Source organism: Eurypyga helias, unplaced genomic scaffold (assembly GCF_000690775.1).
Source record: "Eurypyga helias isolate BGI_N326 unplaced genomic scaffold, ASM69077v1 scaffold12961, whole genome shotgun sequence".
NCBI lineage: Eukaryota > Metazoa > Chordata > Aves > Eurypygiformes > Eurypygidae > Eurypyga > Eurypyga helias.
The window spans coordinates 1354-19347 of record NW_010229009.1 but is presented as its reverse complement, the minus strand read 5'-3'; the positions used below and the strand labels follow the sequence as shown (position 1 = coordinate 19347).

Here is a 17994-nt window from a genome sequence, read left to right as displayed (position 1 = left end):
TCCTGCTGACTTACCATCCTCCCCTCCTGTGTACGCAGACGCACATACTGTCGTACCAGAAGTTTGACAGAAAACCTGTAAATATGCAAATGTTTAAATCTCTACATCTGGAATCGCTGGAAAAGACAAAGGGCTGTCCAGTTGCTTTGGAAAATAACATCCCTTTACTTTGTGTCTTCAGAGGTTTTTTACGTTCCCTTGAGTGGGTGTATGCATGTGTGGTAGAGGTGAGAGGGGCAGGTAAATTTTATATTGTTTATCTTAAATCTTTGTTTCCTTTTAAAGCCCAAAACTCCTGAAGAGCAGTTTGAGAGCAGTAGAGGGAAGCTCACTGCAGAAACATGCAGTAAGATGATGCTTTTGTACAAATTATTTGAAAGCTATTTCACTGTCTTTGTTTCCGGAGTGGATAATTCGTGCCTCGATGTTGCCAACTAGAAGATGTTGCTGGAAATAGAATGGTTTGTTAACTGTTTTGAACTTTTTCTTTCTTTTTTGGTTCCTTTCCACCTTTATTGCATGGCAAAACGCCCAAAATCCAAAGGCTGATGATACTGGTTTAGGTGCAGTAAGGATTCGGTCATACTGATCTCAGAGCACTGTGGACAACTGTTGGTGACTTTTAGGAGGTTTTTTGATTAGGTGAGACAACAGGAATTTTCCTATTACTCCTCCTCAATTTATACACGAGTTTCAGAGGAGAGAATTTCTTTTGGTGGGGGGTTCTTTCCTAGGGCCCAAATAATGTTCCCACAACATCAGTTAAGGCCTCAAGTTGTCTTTCTGTTTCATTCTTTGTTGGTTTTCATGCTCACGTGCTGTGTTAGAGCAGAAGTGGTAGTACAGAACTGTAGATTGATCCATAAACTTGATTCAGTGATAAAGAAACACATCTTGGGTATATCATGGAATGACTTGTATGCATTTCGGGGCCAGGCTGGATGAGGCTTGGAGCAACCTGGTCTAGTGGAAGGTGTCCCTGCCCACGGCAGGGGGGTTGGAACTAGATGATCTTTAAGGTCCCTTCCAACCCAAACCACTCTGTGGTTGTCTGAACTGCTTTTATATCTGAACATGAATAAGATGTTGAATCAAAAGGTATCAATGTTAGGAGCAAGCCTTTTAGTTAATAATACAATTTATTAATTGTTCCTTTTCTTCTTCTAGCCGTGTATTTAAATGTGGTTTAAGTGAATGGAGTTCATTCTTGTTAAAAAAGGCAAAAAAAAAAAAAAAGCTTGGAGGTATGAGGACTTCAGGTTGTGCTCTTGCTTTGCCTAGGTTTCCTGTTCTGTTGCATGACACAACTTCTGTTGTGCTGTTGGTATGTAGCACTTTTCAGTAGGTCTGTTAAATTGTGCAATGCATTTTTTTATATTTACAACCAAAACAATAAAGGTTATTTTTTGAAAGAAACTGGTTGTAATGCCATTATTTTCTAACTGGATGTGGGGAAATGGTAAGTGGTATCGTTCCTGGACCAGGACCAGCACTTTTTGCAACTGTCTGAAAGGTGACAAGGGCTCATTTCCCTATTAGCCATGCTGAAGCCCTTTGGCTTTCCCATTACAGGGCTTGCACCCTCTGGTGAGCTTCTGAAGGCTGGACTCCTTTTAACAAACTCTGTGTCCCTTGGGCCCTTCTTGGCTGAAGGAATCGACTCACTCTGGTCTTGCTTGGAACTGACAAGTGATTCCTTTTTCTCACACATTGGCCATCAGGCTGTATTTGCTTTGGGTTGTTCCTTGTCTCACTGGAGTATGTCTTAGCCAGTTTAGCCAAAATGCAAAATTACCCTCTGTAGTCAGCTCTGCTTGCCTTCACTGACGTAGGTCAGAGGCTGGGAATAACGGGTGGGCTGAACTACCACATCCACAAGTCCAGGTGTCTGCAGAGTGTACAAGTTTCTTCACCCTAAATAACCACCGAGCCTGGGCTTTCACATTTTGCATAACACAATTTTCCAAATGTATCAATGTTCTGATGTGTTCCTAAAGTCATCAGAACCTTATTGTTGTTAATTATATTAAGCATAACAATAAGAGCAAGCTCTTTTGACAAAACCGAGCAGGCAAACATCTATTTATTTCTGCACCTACTTTTAACAGGCTGGTAATTCAAAGGTAGCCTTGGTATTTCTCCAAGAAAGGTAAAACTCTGAAGCCTGTAGGGGCTGCACCAATGCCTTGAGCCCTGATAGTCTTATTTTTTTGCAGGCTTGGATGTGAGGCTCTTGGCTGACATACTGCCTGGACAGTGGCCTCCACAGAACATCACTGGGATTGGATAACTCAGTATTCCCATGGAACTGATGTCAGTGTTAGGCACTGAGCTGCTTTAAGTCCATTTAAAAAATGGAACAAATACCATTTCACCTTTGCCTTTAATGACTGATTTTTGTTTTTCTCTGGTAGGAGTCTTCAGCTCTCTGCTTCAGTTGTCGCCTCCTCGGTACGCTGGATTTTCTTGCCTAGTGGAAGCAGCATTGAGTGACTGAGGCTGTAGTTGAAGTGAAAGGTAATAGAAGAGTGAGGAGGGATTTTATTTTAAAATCATTGCACAAGAGTTGATGCTGGTTGAGCTTGTCCTTGTGATTGGTCACTTTGACTTCACAGAGGTTTCAAGAACTTTTGATGAGTCAGGCCTGTGGTTCCAGGAGAAGGTATAGCAGTTTTTAAACTCTGTTTGCATTGAATTTTTTAAATGTCTCTAGCTTGATGTCACATAAAGCATTTTGGTAGGAGAAGGCAGTGAATAACAGTGCTATTTAAACAGCAATAAACCAACACTTCAACCTGACTTTGCTCTTGACCAAGTGTTACAAATGCCAGTGTTACTGCAACGATGCTATCAAACCTTTCTGGGAGCAGGCTGTGGCTGGAGACCACTGGTTTTTTTTTTTATCAGTTTGATTTTTTGGTGATTTCAGCGAGGCTGGTATAACTGTAGGTGATGTGCTAAAAGACAGTTATTGAAATGGCTTATTTTTGTGACTGATTCTGCTAATCCTTGAACACTGCCAGAAGTGGGGCTACGTTTGCTCTATGGAAATTGCGCCAAATGAAATCACTGCTGAAAGGGAATTGGCACTTCAGTGGGCAGACAGCTCAGGGCTCTCTTTTTATGTATAAGAATGGAAAGCACTGCTCCCTAGACAATGTTATTTTATTTTAAACTTGTATTTACCCCCAGGAACTCTTTTATGCCTAGTCTTATCCCTGAAGACTCTCTCCTCCTGAGCGTGCCCATCCCCAGGATGTGGGTAGACAATAGTTGGGTCTCAGGGAAGCACAGAAGAGCCCCAGTTGTCATCCAGAGGGATATTTGACATGTTCCAGTCTCAGAATGAGGTGTGTGTGTGTTGCAAACCCCAAAGCCTTTCCGTCACAAAATGGAAACAAACCCTCAAAAGATTTCACTCATCACATCCCTAAGTTCTGCTGCTGCCCGCCTTTGTGACAAAGCCCATGTGTGACTCCTCCATCTCAACTGTTCATTCCTCACAGGGCTGGAAAGCCAACAGCTTCATTTCCCATCAGGATAAACAGGGATCTGCTTGTCAAGAAAGCTTTGCTAGTGACCAACTCGTTACCACAGCAGAGGTGCACCATGTGGCACAGGTGTATTCCCCAACTTCCAGCCCTCCAAGGCCGAGGAGGATTTACCCTGATGGCCCTGCACCAGGAAGGCCATGGATTTGAGGATGTTCTCGCACTGTTCTCTCTGGGGCAGGCAGCCGCCTTCTCTTGCTAGTGACTTGTCTGAGCCCTTCTCTGTGAATGTTCCGTTTGCAGCAGGAGCTTCTGAGCGCTCTGCCTTGGGCATGTGCAGCAGAGGTCCTGAGAATCTCTTGCAGAGGAAGCCACACAGCCACCTCTGCATTAGGGCTAGTGTTGGCTCTCACGTCTTCTCTTTACTGTGCATTAATAATGTTCAGTCATCCAACATGTGAGTCTAACCTGTTGAATGTCCCTCCCTTTTCTGAAGCTGCCCCATCTTTTCAGAGAAGCCTCTACATCTGCCTGAGATTGGCAGGGAACCAGCTGTATCGGGGTAGATGACAGTGCCTGAGTAGCCGCACATCCGTAGGCTGCCTACAGAACCTAAATAAGCTATCTGATTACTTCAGTGGCTGTTTGCTGTATGAGCCTGCAGAAATGAGCATAACGCAGATGTCAGAAGTGCTTTTAGTGATACAGCTGTGTCACTTTGTGCATCGTACTATGTGCAGTTGCTGTTTCTGTCTCGCTTACCTAGGCATGCTCTTACCCTCTCATTCTGACTCCTCGGTGAGGTGCTGGACATCACTTCCTGACCTCAGCCCTTTGAAGTTTGATGTTCTGCTATCAGCCAGCCTATCTGCCTTGCTGCATCCCCCAGGCTTGTGGCAAAGCACCGCTGTCTTTCAAGAACTCGTGAGGAGAATGGTGGCTTGCCACAGTTTTGCATAAGTTTGTGTCTCCCTACTTGGACTGTGCATCCTGTGTGCATGAGCTCAGACTCTTAAGGTGAGCTCAGTCTGTAGGGCCAGCAGTACAATTTTTGCCCCCGTGGGGAAAACCAAGTCTTTTTCAGGTTGCAATTCCCATGATGTGAATTGTGACAGACTGTCTGACTCACTTGAACATCTTATTTGAGCTTCTGAGGAAACCTTTTTCTCTTTTCAAGGAAAACACTTTCATTTAGCTATTTACATATTCAGAAGGTGAAAGAAAAGATGTGCATGAGAGGAAACCGCAGGGAGTGTCCCTGTATGATCCTCATTCAGCAAGGTCTAAGTGGTGTCAACCATTGGAAATGGTAATGACTAAGCTCTCAGGATGTAGATGTCTTCCTGCGTGTAGTGCTTTGCTTGACCCTACCTGCTAAGGTCAGCAGATTTTGCTTCTGCCTTGGGGATAAGCACATCCCCAGTCGATGATCACAGAATCACAGACTGGTTTGGGTTGGAAGGGACCTTAAAGACCATCCAGTTCCAACCCCCCTGCCATGGGCAGGGACACCTTCCACTAGACCAGGTTGCTCCAAGTCTCATCCAGCCTGGCCTTGGACCCTTCCAGGGATGGATCCTTTTCCATTTACTTTCTTTCTCTGTTAAGAATTAAGGAGCTGAAGTTGGAATTGCAACTTTTGAACTCTACTAAGTACTTGAAACTAAGGAGTAATTTGAGAGAGTGCCCAGCCACCGGTGTGTCTCTGCTGCTCGCAGGGGTTAGCACTGAGACTTCCAGGACGGGCAGGTGCCTTTCTGATGCAGAAGACATCATGAGCAAGTACCCACCGTTGGACTTGCCATACTTGCACGAAGCTTGTTCAAGTCAGAGAGGTGGTTTATGAAAACGTTCTCTGAATTCGGGGTGTGCTGGTGTGGCACTAGCAGAGAGCTGTGCTACTTGCATCAGCGTCAGAAACCAGGGTAGCGGTCTCAGATCTGCCCGCATCCTTTTGCCTGTTGCCACTTCTCCCTAGTCGTGTCTGTAATTGGCTTAGTTTGGGAGGAATTCTTCCTCTGGCTCCAGCAAGAACCTTGGTCCTTCTGTTCCTCCTGGGAAACTACAATACTTTTCTAGGACCCCCACCCCCAAACTGGTGCATTTTGGGGACTGGCAGTGACTCAGTTGATGTCAAGAAGCTGCTCTTCCTGGAGAAGTCTAGGCAGAACGGGGCCAGTTTTCTGGCAATGGGAGGAAGAAGAGCTACCGCTGCATCAGCAACTAATGGCACCGTCTTGAAGACCCACCACAGCACAAGGGTGAGTTGCACACTGATGTATTTTGCACTGAGAGGATTTGAAAGGAGGATGGAGGGGATGAACTGGTACCAAAATCCCTTGATCCAGCTCCTCTTGGGCTTTTCACAGCCTCGCAGAGGAGCCCCAGTACCACTGGGATGAGGGGCTCAATCCAGCTGCAATTCTCTGGACATTCAGAGCACAAATCTGAGTACTCTTGAGCAAAGTCAGCCCTGCACAGGCCTGTGCGCTGGTGTGGATCACCATCAATGCATACAGGGTGGCAGCAGAAAGAGTACTGGGCCTTTAACTTGTGTTTTCAAATCAAATGAATCTTTTTTTTAATGTAGATAATGTTAATTTTTGGGACTGATTATTTTTTGGTAGATAATGTTAATTTTGGAACTAATTCTAATGCTTAGACTGGCTTGAACTTTGTATGGTCATTTAGACTAAAATAATTGTATTATTAATAACCTTCACTATAGTTGGGATATTCAGGAGTTTATGTGAAATAAAGGAAAAACAGGTCTATGCCAAGTCCTATGGCTCCTAGACCCTTTGAGTGTCTGTGCTCTGTTACCGGCTTCAGGAGCAGGAATTAGCTCAGCTGCGTCTTGGAGCGGTGGTGGTGTCTGAGCTATAACCCAGCATGTCTCCCGCAGAGCTGGTGCTGGCCACGCACCCTGAAAACTTGTAAATCTACACCGGACTCTGGAGCTGTGTTACAGAAGCTGCAGTAATTCAGCTTTTGGAAGGGGGGGCTGAGTAGGAAACAATTTACCCACTGGTACATCCAAAGGAGAAGCCATTTGGGAACTTAAGAAACAAAACTGCTTCATGGCCATGAGTAAAAATGGATGGGAGAGTATGTGCTCTTTCCAGTATCTTTAACATAAGGGCCAGAAACAACTAGTTCAATTTCCTGTTTAATGAAACACTACGTTTTCAGTGCAAAAATATTGTAAAGAAAGAATTACATAGTAAAAAGAGAATTCAGCAATATTAGGGTTTTTATCTCGTTTTAATTGAATTCCAGGTTCTATCCAAATACTATGACAGCAAATGAGTAAAACCATTCACCTACTAAGTAGCAAATACACCATTCATCCCTTTGAGTATTAAAATATAAAAGTTAAAAATCTGAATAAATATATATAAACTATATAATTGCTTAAATAAATTTATAAAAATAGATGTATGGTATAAATTCATAAATACATTCACTGGCAGAGGGAGAAGTAGAAAATCAGTCTACTGGCAATCAACTTTTGAAAAATAATTGCAAAATAAAAATATAAATAACATTAAAATCACTGAAATCATGCTTTCCTGTCTGCTTACTTAGGTCGTGACTGGTTAATTAAATCACCCTGTCTTACGTTAGTCCATCCTTTTCATATGCTGTTGCAAGTAAAACAGTATAAATAGTTTTATAATAAATAGGATCAATAACTTAAGATATTCATCCTTTAAATATTAAATTAAACTAGATTGTATAGTTAGGATACGTAGAATAGCAAGTACATTATCAGTGTTGTTCCTGGTATCAAAATGATCACGTAACTACGGATAGGTCACACTTAGCCAAGGCTCTAGTATCTTAAGGTTATTTTTTTCATCCTGGCATATCACATTTCTGCTGAAGAGTACATTTTTGTTGTATTTTGCATAAATTGTTCGTATTTCTGTAAAACCCGCCAGATGTACATCTTCTTCTCTGCCGTTTTCATCCTCTGGACGTGGCTACGGTCCATCTGCACAAGGCCCTCGTTCTTGCAGGTGTAGAGCGCAGCCCGTTCACTCAGCGTCACACTTAGCTGATTGATGCTCGCGTCGACAAACCGAGTTAGGTTCTTACCACAGATCACTTCTATATCGCTTCTCAGGCTTCGCAGAATGTTGTAAAAGGCGTGGAAGGTGCAGCAGTCTGCATCAAAAGCCGGGCACACGGGTATTCTCTTCACCGTGTCTTTGGCCTGGGAGTCGGCAGTTAGCCAGCTCGCAGTTCTGGGTGTTACGGAGCTACACGTGTTCTGAAGGGGAGGGAGAGGAGAGAGAAATTACTCATCTTCTGGTTACGTCTTACCTGGTGGTCACTTCACGTTTGAACGTCTAGGTGCATGCTCCTGTCTTTCAGCCTGCGTGTGCCGGGGGGTTTCTGTGGCTGGTCGATAGCCCCGTTAACACCTACGCTCCTGCTAGCGAGTGGGTATTGCACACTCTATGCCTGTGATGGTGCAGTATCTTCTGTCTTAATAGGCTGCTTGGCTTTTTTTTCTAGTGTTGTAAGTCTTTTTTGTCGTTTTATTTTTTCCCATATGGGCAAAATTTACTCATGCAGGAGATTTGCTTTGGCCAGAGCGTATTTTCATCTGTTTCAGTAGAGACGGTTTTGATTTCAGGAATGAATTCAAGGGAAACATTTATGTTGATTTTTATCAACGTACTCCTGGGAACATGTTCCCAGAAATAGAAATTTGTCTGAAGCGTTGACGCTTGGGTTCAGCGCACATTTTACCATTGCCAAGAAAAGGACGGACTGAGCAGGATTTTTGGCAGGACTGCTCCTGACTGCACTACTACTAGGATGAGACCAAAGAGCAAGGCAATTCTCTCCATGTTCCCAGTGATCTGACCAGATTCATTCAAAAACATGCCTGCTTCAAGCCTAGAGTGACTCAAGGAACCGAGAAGGAGCAATGCGTTTAGTCTGAAAGATCACAGTTAGCCCAAGCTTTCCCCAGCTGTCCGAGGCTTTGCTCCAGCTCTGCCCTGAAATAATGCAATGTAAATGCTTTCCCTCTTGTATCGAATGCAGAGAAGAGTCTATGTTAGGTTCTGACCCATACATTTCTTTTCTTACAGTCTTTCTAGTGTTTTATAATAATTCAAGAGATTTCTCCACAGACATAGATGCAACAAATGCAAAATAGTACACTTACGTAGTTTTTAAACAAGGTGGTTGCTTGCCTTTCTATCACTGATGCTAAGGGCTTTATTCTGGTGGTGAAATGCTTCTGCCTCTGTTCAGTAGTAGTTTTGCTTTCTTCTGAGGTGGCTGTTGGTGCTAAGGAGCCCAAAGGAACCAGTGAACAGAAGAGGAAGATTGCAAACCTGTTGATCTCTGCTTTCAAATGAAGAGAAGGGGGAGAAGAAAGAGCACAACGATTAGTCTCAAGCCTCTACATCATTTTTGCAAAACTTCCTGGTTTTGTGCAGCGTGCTGTATTTCTGAAGCCTATAGACATTAAATGGCTGAGCTAGCAGTGAACATCGACCAGTGCAACCTTCCAACACGCAGCAAGACTACGTTGCACCCACCTGCTTGGCGATTCATGACGGGCTTGAGGAGCAGCTGACTCGGCCAAAGGCTGGCTGGAGGTTGGTGTAGAAGCTGCTTGTTGCCTGGAGTGCTGTAGATTTGGACAGCCAAGCTGCATTTAAGTACCGTGGAGTTTTGCGTCAGTGGCTCTTCCATGGTTTTTTTTATTTTTGCGGGTGATAGTTTGGGGTTTTTTCTTTTTTGAAAGATTACATCGAAAGTTGGTTCAAATGCGTCTTCACTGATTGTGATCTAGATGCAGTTTCAAACTGAAACAGATGGTGTCCTGTATCATCTATTTGACTGGGAGTTCAGGATGCTTGGCTTAGCCATTCCATCTAAATCCTTGGGGTCTCCAAAATGTAGGATTTAGAACATAAGCTCTGTTGGGTTTTTTGGAGCAGGTCATGTTGAGTGCCATCACGCGGCACATACAGGACAACCAGCTGACGAGGCCGTCACCGTGGGTTCATGAAAGGCAGGTCCTTCTTGACTGATCTGATCTCCTTTGGCAAGATGTTTGCTTAGTGGACGAGGGAAAGGCTGAGGATGTTGTCTACCTGGACTTCAGTAAAGCTTTTGACATCGTTACCCACAGTTTCTCCTGGAGAAACTGGCTGCTTGGGTCTTGGGACAGTCGTACTCTTTGCTGAGTAAAAAACTGGCTGGATGGCTGTGCCCAAAGCGTGGTGGTGAATGGAGTTCAGTCCAGTTGGTGGCTGCTCACCAGTGGTGTTTGTTCCCCAGGGCTCAGCACTGGGGCCAGTTCTGTCTAATCTCTTTATCAATGACCTGGACGAGGGGCTCGAATGCACCCTCATTACATTTCCAGACAGCACCAAGTGTTGCCTGAGAGCAGGAAGTTTCTTCAGAGGGATCTGGAGAGGCTGGATCCATGGGCTGAAGCCACTGTATGAGGTTTAACAAGGCCAAGTGCTGGGTCTTACACTTGGGTCACAGCAACCTCCTGCAAAGCTTCAGGCTTGCGGTCAAGCAGCTGGAAAGCTGCTGGGTGGAAAAGGACCTGGGGGTGTTGGTCGACATCAGCTGAATATGGGCTGGCGTGTGCCTGGGTGGCCAAGAAGGCCTGTAGCATCCTGGCCTGCATCAGGAACAGTGTGGCCAGCAGGACCAGGGCAGGGATCGTCCCTCTGTACTGGGCACTGGTGAAGGCTGCACCTCGAATCCTGGGGTCAGTTTTGGGCCCCTCACTGCAAGAAAGACACTGAGGTGCTGGAGTGTGTACAGAGAAGGGAATGGAGCTGGGGAAGGGAAGTAACAAGCCACAGGACAAGAGGAAACAGCCTCAAGTTGTGCCAGGGGAGGTTTAGATTGGATATTAGGAAAAATTTCTTCACTGAAAAGGCTTCAGGAGTGGGCTGACACGGGGAGTGAAAAAGCCACGAGGAGCTTGTGTGCAAGGCAGGTCAGGCCTCCAGGTCAACCTATATATCCTATTGCTGGGTGTCCATAAGACCCTGTCCCCGAGGTGTGACCCCCTCATGTAACCCAGGAGAGGGTGTCCAGGATTCCACCTCCCCATCTCTGTCACCCTTCTCTCTAACTCCCCTGAGGCTGGTTTCTGTTTCCAGTAACTAAGTGCAGGAAATGTTCATAGACACCAAAACAGAGAAAAATCATTCCTGGGATTTACAAGTACGAGGCTGTGATCAGAAGAGGACCTGCAGAACTACTGATAGTTCAGGACAGAAAGGAGGCCAGAGGAAAGCCCTATGAACGTGAAAAGGCCAAGTTACACATACACCCTTGTGCTTCCCACCTCTGTGATAGAAGATATGCCTAAAAGGTAGTCACAGATTTAACGATGAATGTGTGTCATGTCACCAGAAAGCTTTCAGATGGGTGTCAAAATAATCCTTTCAGTTTTCCATGTGAAACAATCTCTCTCTGAAAATAAAAAGCTTGATGTGCGCATGAACTCCTGAAGTGGCTGGGATTGGTACAAAGACTGTTCCTCAGCGGAACGGATTCCCAAGGCTTGAAATGCAAATGGACATTTCTCCTGTGCCGTGTTGCACTCGGGTCCCACCAGCCTGTACCTTCAGGCCTCAGTTGTATCCTTGAAGCCACAGTAATGGAGATTCACAAACTGAACGTGGTTCTGCCATGTGCTGCGAGGGAGCCCCGGCCAGCCAAGCAGAGGGATGCAGCTATCCCATAGGGACGTGTTTCTTCTTGCACAACCCACGCTCCCATGTGCTAGATAATGCAAAGAAAGAGAATGAGTTGTCGTGGCCTACGGCGTACAGCAGAATGCTGGAGAACCAGGAAAGGACAGTTCTGGCAGACACTTCTTTTATCTGAGGTTTTTATTTGGGGGTGGGGAGTTGTTTGTGCAGGGTGTTCTTTAGGAACACCCCTACAAAGACAATGATGGGTACAGATGACTCGTTTCAGGTAGAAGGGTGATCTTGGAGTGTTGCTTGTTGGGAAGCACCAAAAAAGCAGAGGTGCAGCTGGTTAGTGCCCCACAGAGCAGTGTGAGATGCCATCCAGAGGAGCGTGGACAGGCTGGAGACATGGGCCTGTGCAAACCTCCGGGAGTTCAGCCAGGCCAAGTGCAAGGCCCGAGAGCAATCCCAGCACACGCACAGGCTGGGTGGAGAATGGATGGAGAGCAGCGCTGAGGAGAAGGACTTGGGCGTTGATGAGAAGCTCAGCATGACCCAGCAGTGTGGCCCAGAATCCTGACCAGTGGCAGGTGTCCCTGCCCATGGCAGGGGGTTGGAACTAGATGATCTTTAAGGTCCTTTCGAGCCCAAACCATTCTATGATTCTGTAATTTTGTGATTCTATGCGTGGAAGGCGTGTGAGCTTGCGCATACGAGAGGCCGTTGGGCACTGGGCACTGCCAGTCCCCCTCCAGCTGCCCCAGACGGGTACAGCCAGGGAGGGCAGACGAGAAATCACAGCCGGTCTCCCTCCAAGAGCAGGGAACGCCTCTGTGCAGCCCCGATGACAGCAGGGCCATTATTTGTGACAGTGCTACAAATAAGAGAAGCAGCATTCTTACAGCTTGGCTTTTCCACAATACATGATTCAACCACTGCTAATGCTTTTTCAAAGATTTTTTGGAAAATTTTATTTTCTACTGAGCTGAGGGTAGCAGTTTGCCTGGTTATTCTGTGCCATGGCTTGCCCCTATCTCTCAGCGCATGCACACTCTGCACATCATTTCCTAGCTGTACACAGCTCTGATAAGCTGCCGAGCTGATAAGGGAGCAGATCGGCATCCGTCCTGTAAAACCCAACCCGAGTGGCAGGTCAGCTTTCCACCACGTAACCACCTGATGCTGCAGAGCATCTACAATTCATTTGGTGAAGTTTTGCTGACACAGGCTGCTCTGCGGGCTCCCTAAAATGGAATTTGTGGCCATTGCCTCAACACCTGTCACTGGAAAAAGCAAATAAACCTCAGAGCGTGGAGACCTGAATCTGACCCGAGACAGACCTGGGGCTTTTCATCCTGGGGCTCATGTACTTTTTCCAGGTGTAGGAGATGGTATTTTTAGCTGTGAACTTTGTTTTCCGATGGCCTCGCGTGGCTGTGGCGGTGGTGCCCTCCGAGTGAGTGAAGAGCAGTGCTTGTACAGCTAACAGAACCTGACTGCTTCCTCCCTGAAACTTGACTGACACTCAGGATGTAGATAAGTGAAATGGCAAATGCCATGCCACAGGTCACAGGTCCTTGGCCAGGGGACGGGGCTTACGCTGCACCCGGCAAATGCTGATGGAGGACACCCGCTCTTGCGCTGGTGGGGAGCAGCACCCGGGGGAGATTGGGAAAAGCCAGGGATTTATTCCCAGCTTGAGGAGCTTGGTGCTGTCGCAGGCTCACTCCGCAGCCCTGAGTGCAGAGCCTGCTTCCCTGGTATCTGTGTCCCCACCATCTCCTAGCAACGGGACGCTGTTACCAAGGCAGGGAATTCCCAGCTGGGCTGGGGCTGGATGGCAGGACCCGGCCGCTGCGGCGTTTTGGCTGCTTTTCGGGAGCACCTGCGACGCCTGGGTCTGCAGGACTTCCCCTGCGGCCTTGGCAGCTGGGTAGGGGGCCGGGGGCACAGCCGTGGGGGGGGTCTGCGGTCTGCAGGGCTGTCACTGCCTCTCTCCCTCTCTGCAGAACAGGTCTCGTTTCGATGCACGCACAAGTGCTGGGGCTGGGGACAGACCCGACTGGGCAGGAGGAGGCCGTGCTGCTGGGCGAGGAGAGCCCTGAGGCGCTGATGGAGCTGCTGAGGGACCGGCACAGCCCCTGGGCCCTGCCGCCGGACGGCAGCCGCCAGGACCAACACCTGCGGGAAATGGCTGTGCTGACGCCTGAGCTCGTCCGCGGCTCCAATGTCTTCCAGGTCTTCAAGTCCCTGCGGATCGTTGGCAAGGGAGTAAGTGCAGCTGCCAGGGCCCATAAGGCTACACATCTCCAGGACAGGAAACCACATCTTCCTGCTGTGGGGAAAAACACCCTGGGAAAAGCACACCCTCCCCGTCCCAGGGTCTTCCTGGATGCCGCTACAGCTGGGATATAGCTGCTGCCCCCTCTCCACCCTAGCTTGTTGCACTAATCCGTGTTGCACGTATGTCGTGGATCAACACTACATGTTCACGTCACCTTGGCTCAGGGACGTGTTGGCCAAACCCAACTCTCTGCAGGTGGAGGAGGTCGATGAGGGTCTGTTGCAGTTCCAGCACCTGGAAGAGCTCATCCTCAGTGCCAACCAGATCAGCAGGATAACCTCGGCCAACCTGCCCCGCACGCTGAAGGTGAGTGAGCGGTGCCCTGCGGTGACAGGAGGGAGAGGGAGGAGGTCCTGTCTGGGAACACAGCATGAGCCGAGCCGCTCGAGGGAGTGCCAGGAACAGCTCATTGCCAAGGGTCTTTGTTGTTCTCTCTGCCCGGGCCAGGTCTTGGAGCTGTGCTGCAACGCCGTGGCTGATCTGCAGGACCTGTGTGCTCAGCCTCCTCCGGAGCTGCAGCACTTGGGGCTGGGACACAACAGGCTGTGCAGCCCTTCGCAAGACAAGTACCTCACTGCGGACTTCTGGTAATGCCGCAGGCTGAACGTGGGGTCCTGAAAGGGAGGTGGGCAGGTGTGACAGGCCAGCCTCAAGCTCCTCAAGGAGTTACAGCCCTCCAGCAGAGCTGTTTCTTGGCTCCGTGTCCAGCGCCTGTGCAGAGCGCTTCCTCTGTTCATCGTCATCTGTCGCTTAGAGGGTGTCTTGGTCTGCTGCCAAGGTGTAGAACAGGGAGATCGCCTGGGGAACTGCCCACTGCAGTTCCCAGATCCCTGGGCAGCTTCCTTTCTCCATGCCCACCCCACAAATCCCCTGCTGGGAGTCTGGCCTGGGAAGGATTAGGTAGTGCTTGGGCTGCATCACTGAATGATGCAGTGGGGTGGTTAAGGGATGCTAAAGGAACGTGGGTTTGAATTGTGGGGCAGACTAACAATGGACCATATAGCTCAGGGATTTGGGATTGGCCTCTTGAGACTGTACCATTGGATTCCCCAGTTCGACCCAGTTTGTGCTGGGGAAGCGCAATTTTGTTTCTATTTTGATCCAGGGCCGTAGCTCTCTATTTCAGATGAATGCTCTTTGCCTAACCTTCTTCTCTGGGTTCTTTCCTTAGGCCAAATCTTGTCTCCCTTGACCTGAGCTTTAACAACTTCACGGATCTAGTGGGGCTGGTGTCACAGCTGTCCAGTCTGCAGAAGCTCCGTGTCCTGGTGCTCCAAGGGAACCCGCTGGCTCTCATTCCCACTTACAGAGGCTTCCTTGTGGACAGCTTGCCCAAGCTCTCCATCCTCGATGACATCTACGTAGGGCCTGACGAGAGGCACCAGTTCCACGGTTTGGCGAAGCAGACAGGTGAGCCTTTGAACCTGTCCATGGTGACCCCATGATTCAGGAGGTGGTTTCATTGTGGTTTGAGCTAGGAGGCAAACTCTGGAGCCAGTATTGGCTTCCTTCTCGCCTCTCCTCAAAGAGAGATCTTTCTCTGAGCCTTTTTACCCCACCAGTAAAAGTGGGGAGGCAGGCAGAGGACCCTGCAGCAGTGTAATTACAACCGAGGTAATTTTAGCCTTAATCAGGTCCAAAAATTGCAGGAACAACCTAATCCTAGCACTGCCTGGTTGTCATGGCCTGACCCCACTTTTGCTTTCTAGACACTGGTTTCAGACGGTGCAGTGCCCTCTCAAGCTGCTGAAAGAGGAGAATGTCTCCACTGGGCAAGCTGCTCACGGGCGAGCTGCGCTGCCAGCACCAAGCAGTGCCACCGCTGCGGCATGGCAGTCCCCGACTGGGATGAGGGCAGGGTCCTGGGACACGGGGGGTGGGAAACTCCTCTTGATGGCCCCTACTCGATGAGTTTATGTGCTGGATGTGCTCTTTGGAGTCTGAATGTCAATCAGGGATGCAAAGCAGCCAAGCCCTGTTTGCATGGCTTTGGGGTGACCTCATGTGGCAGTGGCTCGTCATAGCGTTAGCACAGGGTGGCCGGGAGTTGGGACAGGCGTCCTGGAAGCTCCGTACCTTCCTGGCTCAGGAAGGAGCACGATGCAGCTTCATAGCAGGTTTGTCTTCCTTTTAGAGCTCATCAGGAGCGAAGCACGAGTGGTTGTGAGCGTTGGGGAAATCAAGGGAGTCCCTGATCCCAGCGCTTGTCAACAGCTGGAGGTTGGCTCTGAGGCTCCGGTGATCACCTACAGCTACTGTGTGACATACGAGTTTGCAGGAGAGGACATCGAGGACAGTAGCAGCACTGAGGTTTGTGCTTAACTAAGCTTCTGAAAGCAATAGGCAGCAGCAGGTCACAGCAAGGGGGACTTCACCCCCAGGCTGCAGAGTAAGACTGGTCTTAATGGACCTGGTGTGGGCGCAGCAGCAGTACTGGGGACGGGACAGAATTCACACGTGGCCAGATCTGACAGGACAGGTCCCTGCTGCCCGTGTCCCCTGTCCCTCTCAGGGAACCCAGCGCTGCTCTGCATGTGGGAGTGCATTTACAGCCCCCCCTTCTGTGGCAGACCCCTTCCCTGGTGCTGGTGCCACTTCTTCCAATGACGAGGGTGATCTAGGGCATGGGATTTTGGAGACAGCTCTGCTCTCTGGTCCTTGTGTACAGCCAGACATACTCTGCAAGACCTCCCTCTCTGTTCCAGGTACCAAAAATCCATCGGAGTCCTGTGGTGGCCACCCTGGATGTGGACACCTCTGCTTGGGACTCAGGAGAAGCAAAGGGCCAGCAGAAGCCTGCAGCCATGGAGGAGCCCAAGGTCCACTCCGGTAATGAGAAATTACAAATTAATTGACACCAGACATGTCTCAGGAACCTTTCCAGTCCTTGGGAAGAAGAGGTCTCTCCTCACAGCCTTTTTGTTCCTGTACAGCAAAGGTGTTTGTCACCCCTGGAAAGCCCTGGGCAGACACCATCGACTGCAGCTACAGGAAGGAGCACACTGCCAAGGACTTAGTGGGGCTGAAGTCCTACCTGGCAGCTGGAACGATTGTCTCAGTCGTGGAGGAGAAGGTGAGTGTGTGGCATTGCTGGCTGAAAGGGGAGATTGCCGCTTGGAGACCTAGCGGTGGTGTTGCGTTCCCTCTGGGAAGCAGCCTGGGATGGCGGTGGTGCTGGGCCAGGGTCCTTGGGAGTCCCAGCCCCTGCAGCTCCTCTCTCCGGGCAGGTGCTGTCATGGCCTGTCGATGCTGATCCGGAAGAAAATGCAGTCACAAAGGGGAAGGCAGGACGGGGGCTGCAGAAGGGCAGTGCCAAGGTAGGCTGCTGGGAGAGAACAATGTCCAAATAACATCTGAATTGCAAAAATAATGATGTGGGAACAAAGGTCCTTCTCCTGGGCCATTTGGTTTGTCAGAGACTCTCCCCTTGATCCCAAACCTCGGGGCAAATTCCCCCCTTGCTATAGAATTAGGGCAGCAGTGGTTTTACACACCTGGTCAGGATGCATTGGTGGGCCAGGGGCTGGGCTGGGTTTGCTCGCTGTCTGATAAAGGGACCCCAGACCTCTGCTGAGGCTTGTCTCCGTGCTGGTGCCCTGCAGGGTCCTGTGCTCAGGGAAAAGCAGAAAAGGAAGAAGAAGGAGAAGCCATGTGAACTCCGCAGTGACCCTCCCATTCGGAGGACCCTGGGCACCAGGAGGGTGACCTTGGAGACCCTGTTGGCCACTGAGAACCTGGTGGCAACTGTGTGTGACTTTGGGATCCTGATGACTGAGCAGCTGCTGCAGCCACCAAGTCTGGAGGAGAAGGTACGGAGTGTGTCCGGGGTCAGGGCGGTGAGGCAGGGCTGCCAGGAACAGGCAGGGCTGGTAGCTGGGTTAACCATATCCTGCCCTGCAGCTGGGCCAGGCATCCCTCCCATCCAGCTCTCAGTTCTCTCCATAAATGGGGCTGAAATAATCCTGCCTAAGCACCATCCCCCGCTGCTGGTATCGGTATTTAATGTTGGTGTTAGCAATAAGTGCTGCTGCTTTTAATGGGCCTAGGAAAACAGGTGAGTTTATTTTTCCATTTGACAATATGAAAGCAACCACTTGTGCTTCCTCTGATGCTCTCTCTCTTTAGCATGGCAAAAAGCTGTACTGACACTATTTCCTGGATTCTCTTCTCTGAGCAGCCCCTCTGCTGTGCTCTTACTTCCTCTCACCCCTTTCCTTCGCCCTTTAAATCCCAGTGACAGAACCCCGACAGCGATGGCTGTCACAGGACTGGATGTGGGCAGTGAATTGCAACACAGCCTAACTACGGAAACATCTCTCTCCGCAGGACAGGAAAAAAGGCAAAGACAAGAGCAAAAAACCAAAAGGAGAGAGAGAAGTCCAGGCCAGACAGAAAACCACGTCATCTGCCAAAGGTGACAGAGACTGAAGCTGCTGGGCCGCGGGTGTGCGAGGGCAAACAG

General features: G+C 49.0%; 1 protein-coding gene across 1 annotated transcript; it reads left to right on the top strand.

Moving 5' to 3' along the window:
* Positions 1–13025: 13025 nt before the first annotated feature.
* LRRC43 (leucine rich repeat containing 43) lies at positions 13026–17960 on the top strand. The gene is made up of 11 exons (XM_010160236.1): positions 13026–13152; positions 13245–13459; positions 13728–13838; positions 13980–14119; positions 14704–14942; positions 15667–15842; positions 16238–16361; positions 16466–16605; positions 16760–16849; positions 17135–17350; positions 17859–17960. The coding sequence occupies exons 1-11, from the start codon at positions 13026–13028 to the stop codon at positions 17958–17960; spliced, it is 1680 nt and encodes a 559-aa protein (XP_010158538.1).
* Positions 17961–17994: the final 34 nt, after the last annotated feature.

Coding starts and splice junctions, on each gene's coding strand:
- LRRC43 (XM_010160236.1), top strand. CDS start 13,026: ATGGCAGGACCCGGCCGCTGCGGCGTTTTGGCTGCTTTTCGGGAGCAC. Junction 15,843..16,237: donor AGGACAGTAGCAGCACTGAG/GTTTGTGCTTAA, acceptor TCTCTGTTCCAG/GTACCAAAAATCCATCGGAG. Junction 16,606..16,759: donor TCTCAGTCGTGGAGGAGAAG/GTGAGTGTGTGG, acceptor CTCTCCGGGCAG/GTGCTGTCATGGCCTGTCGA.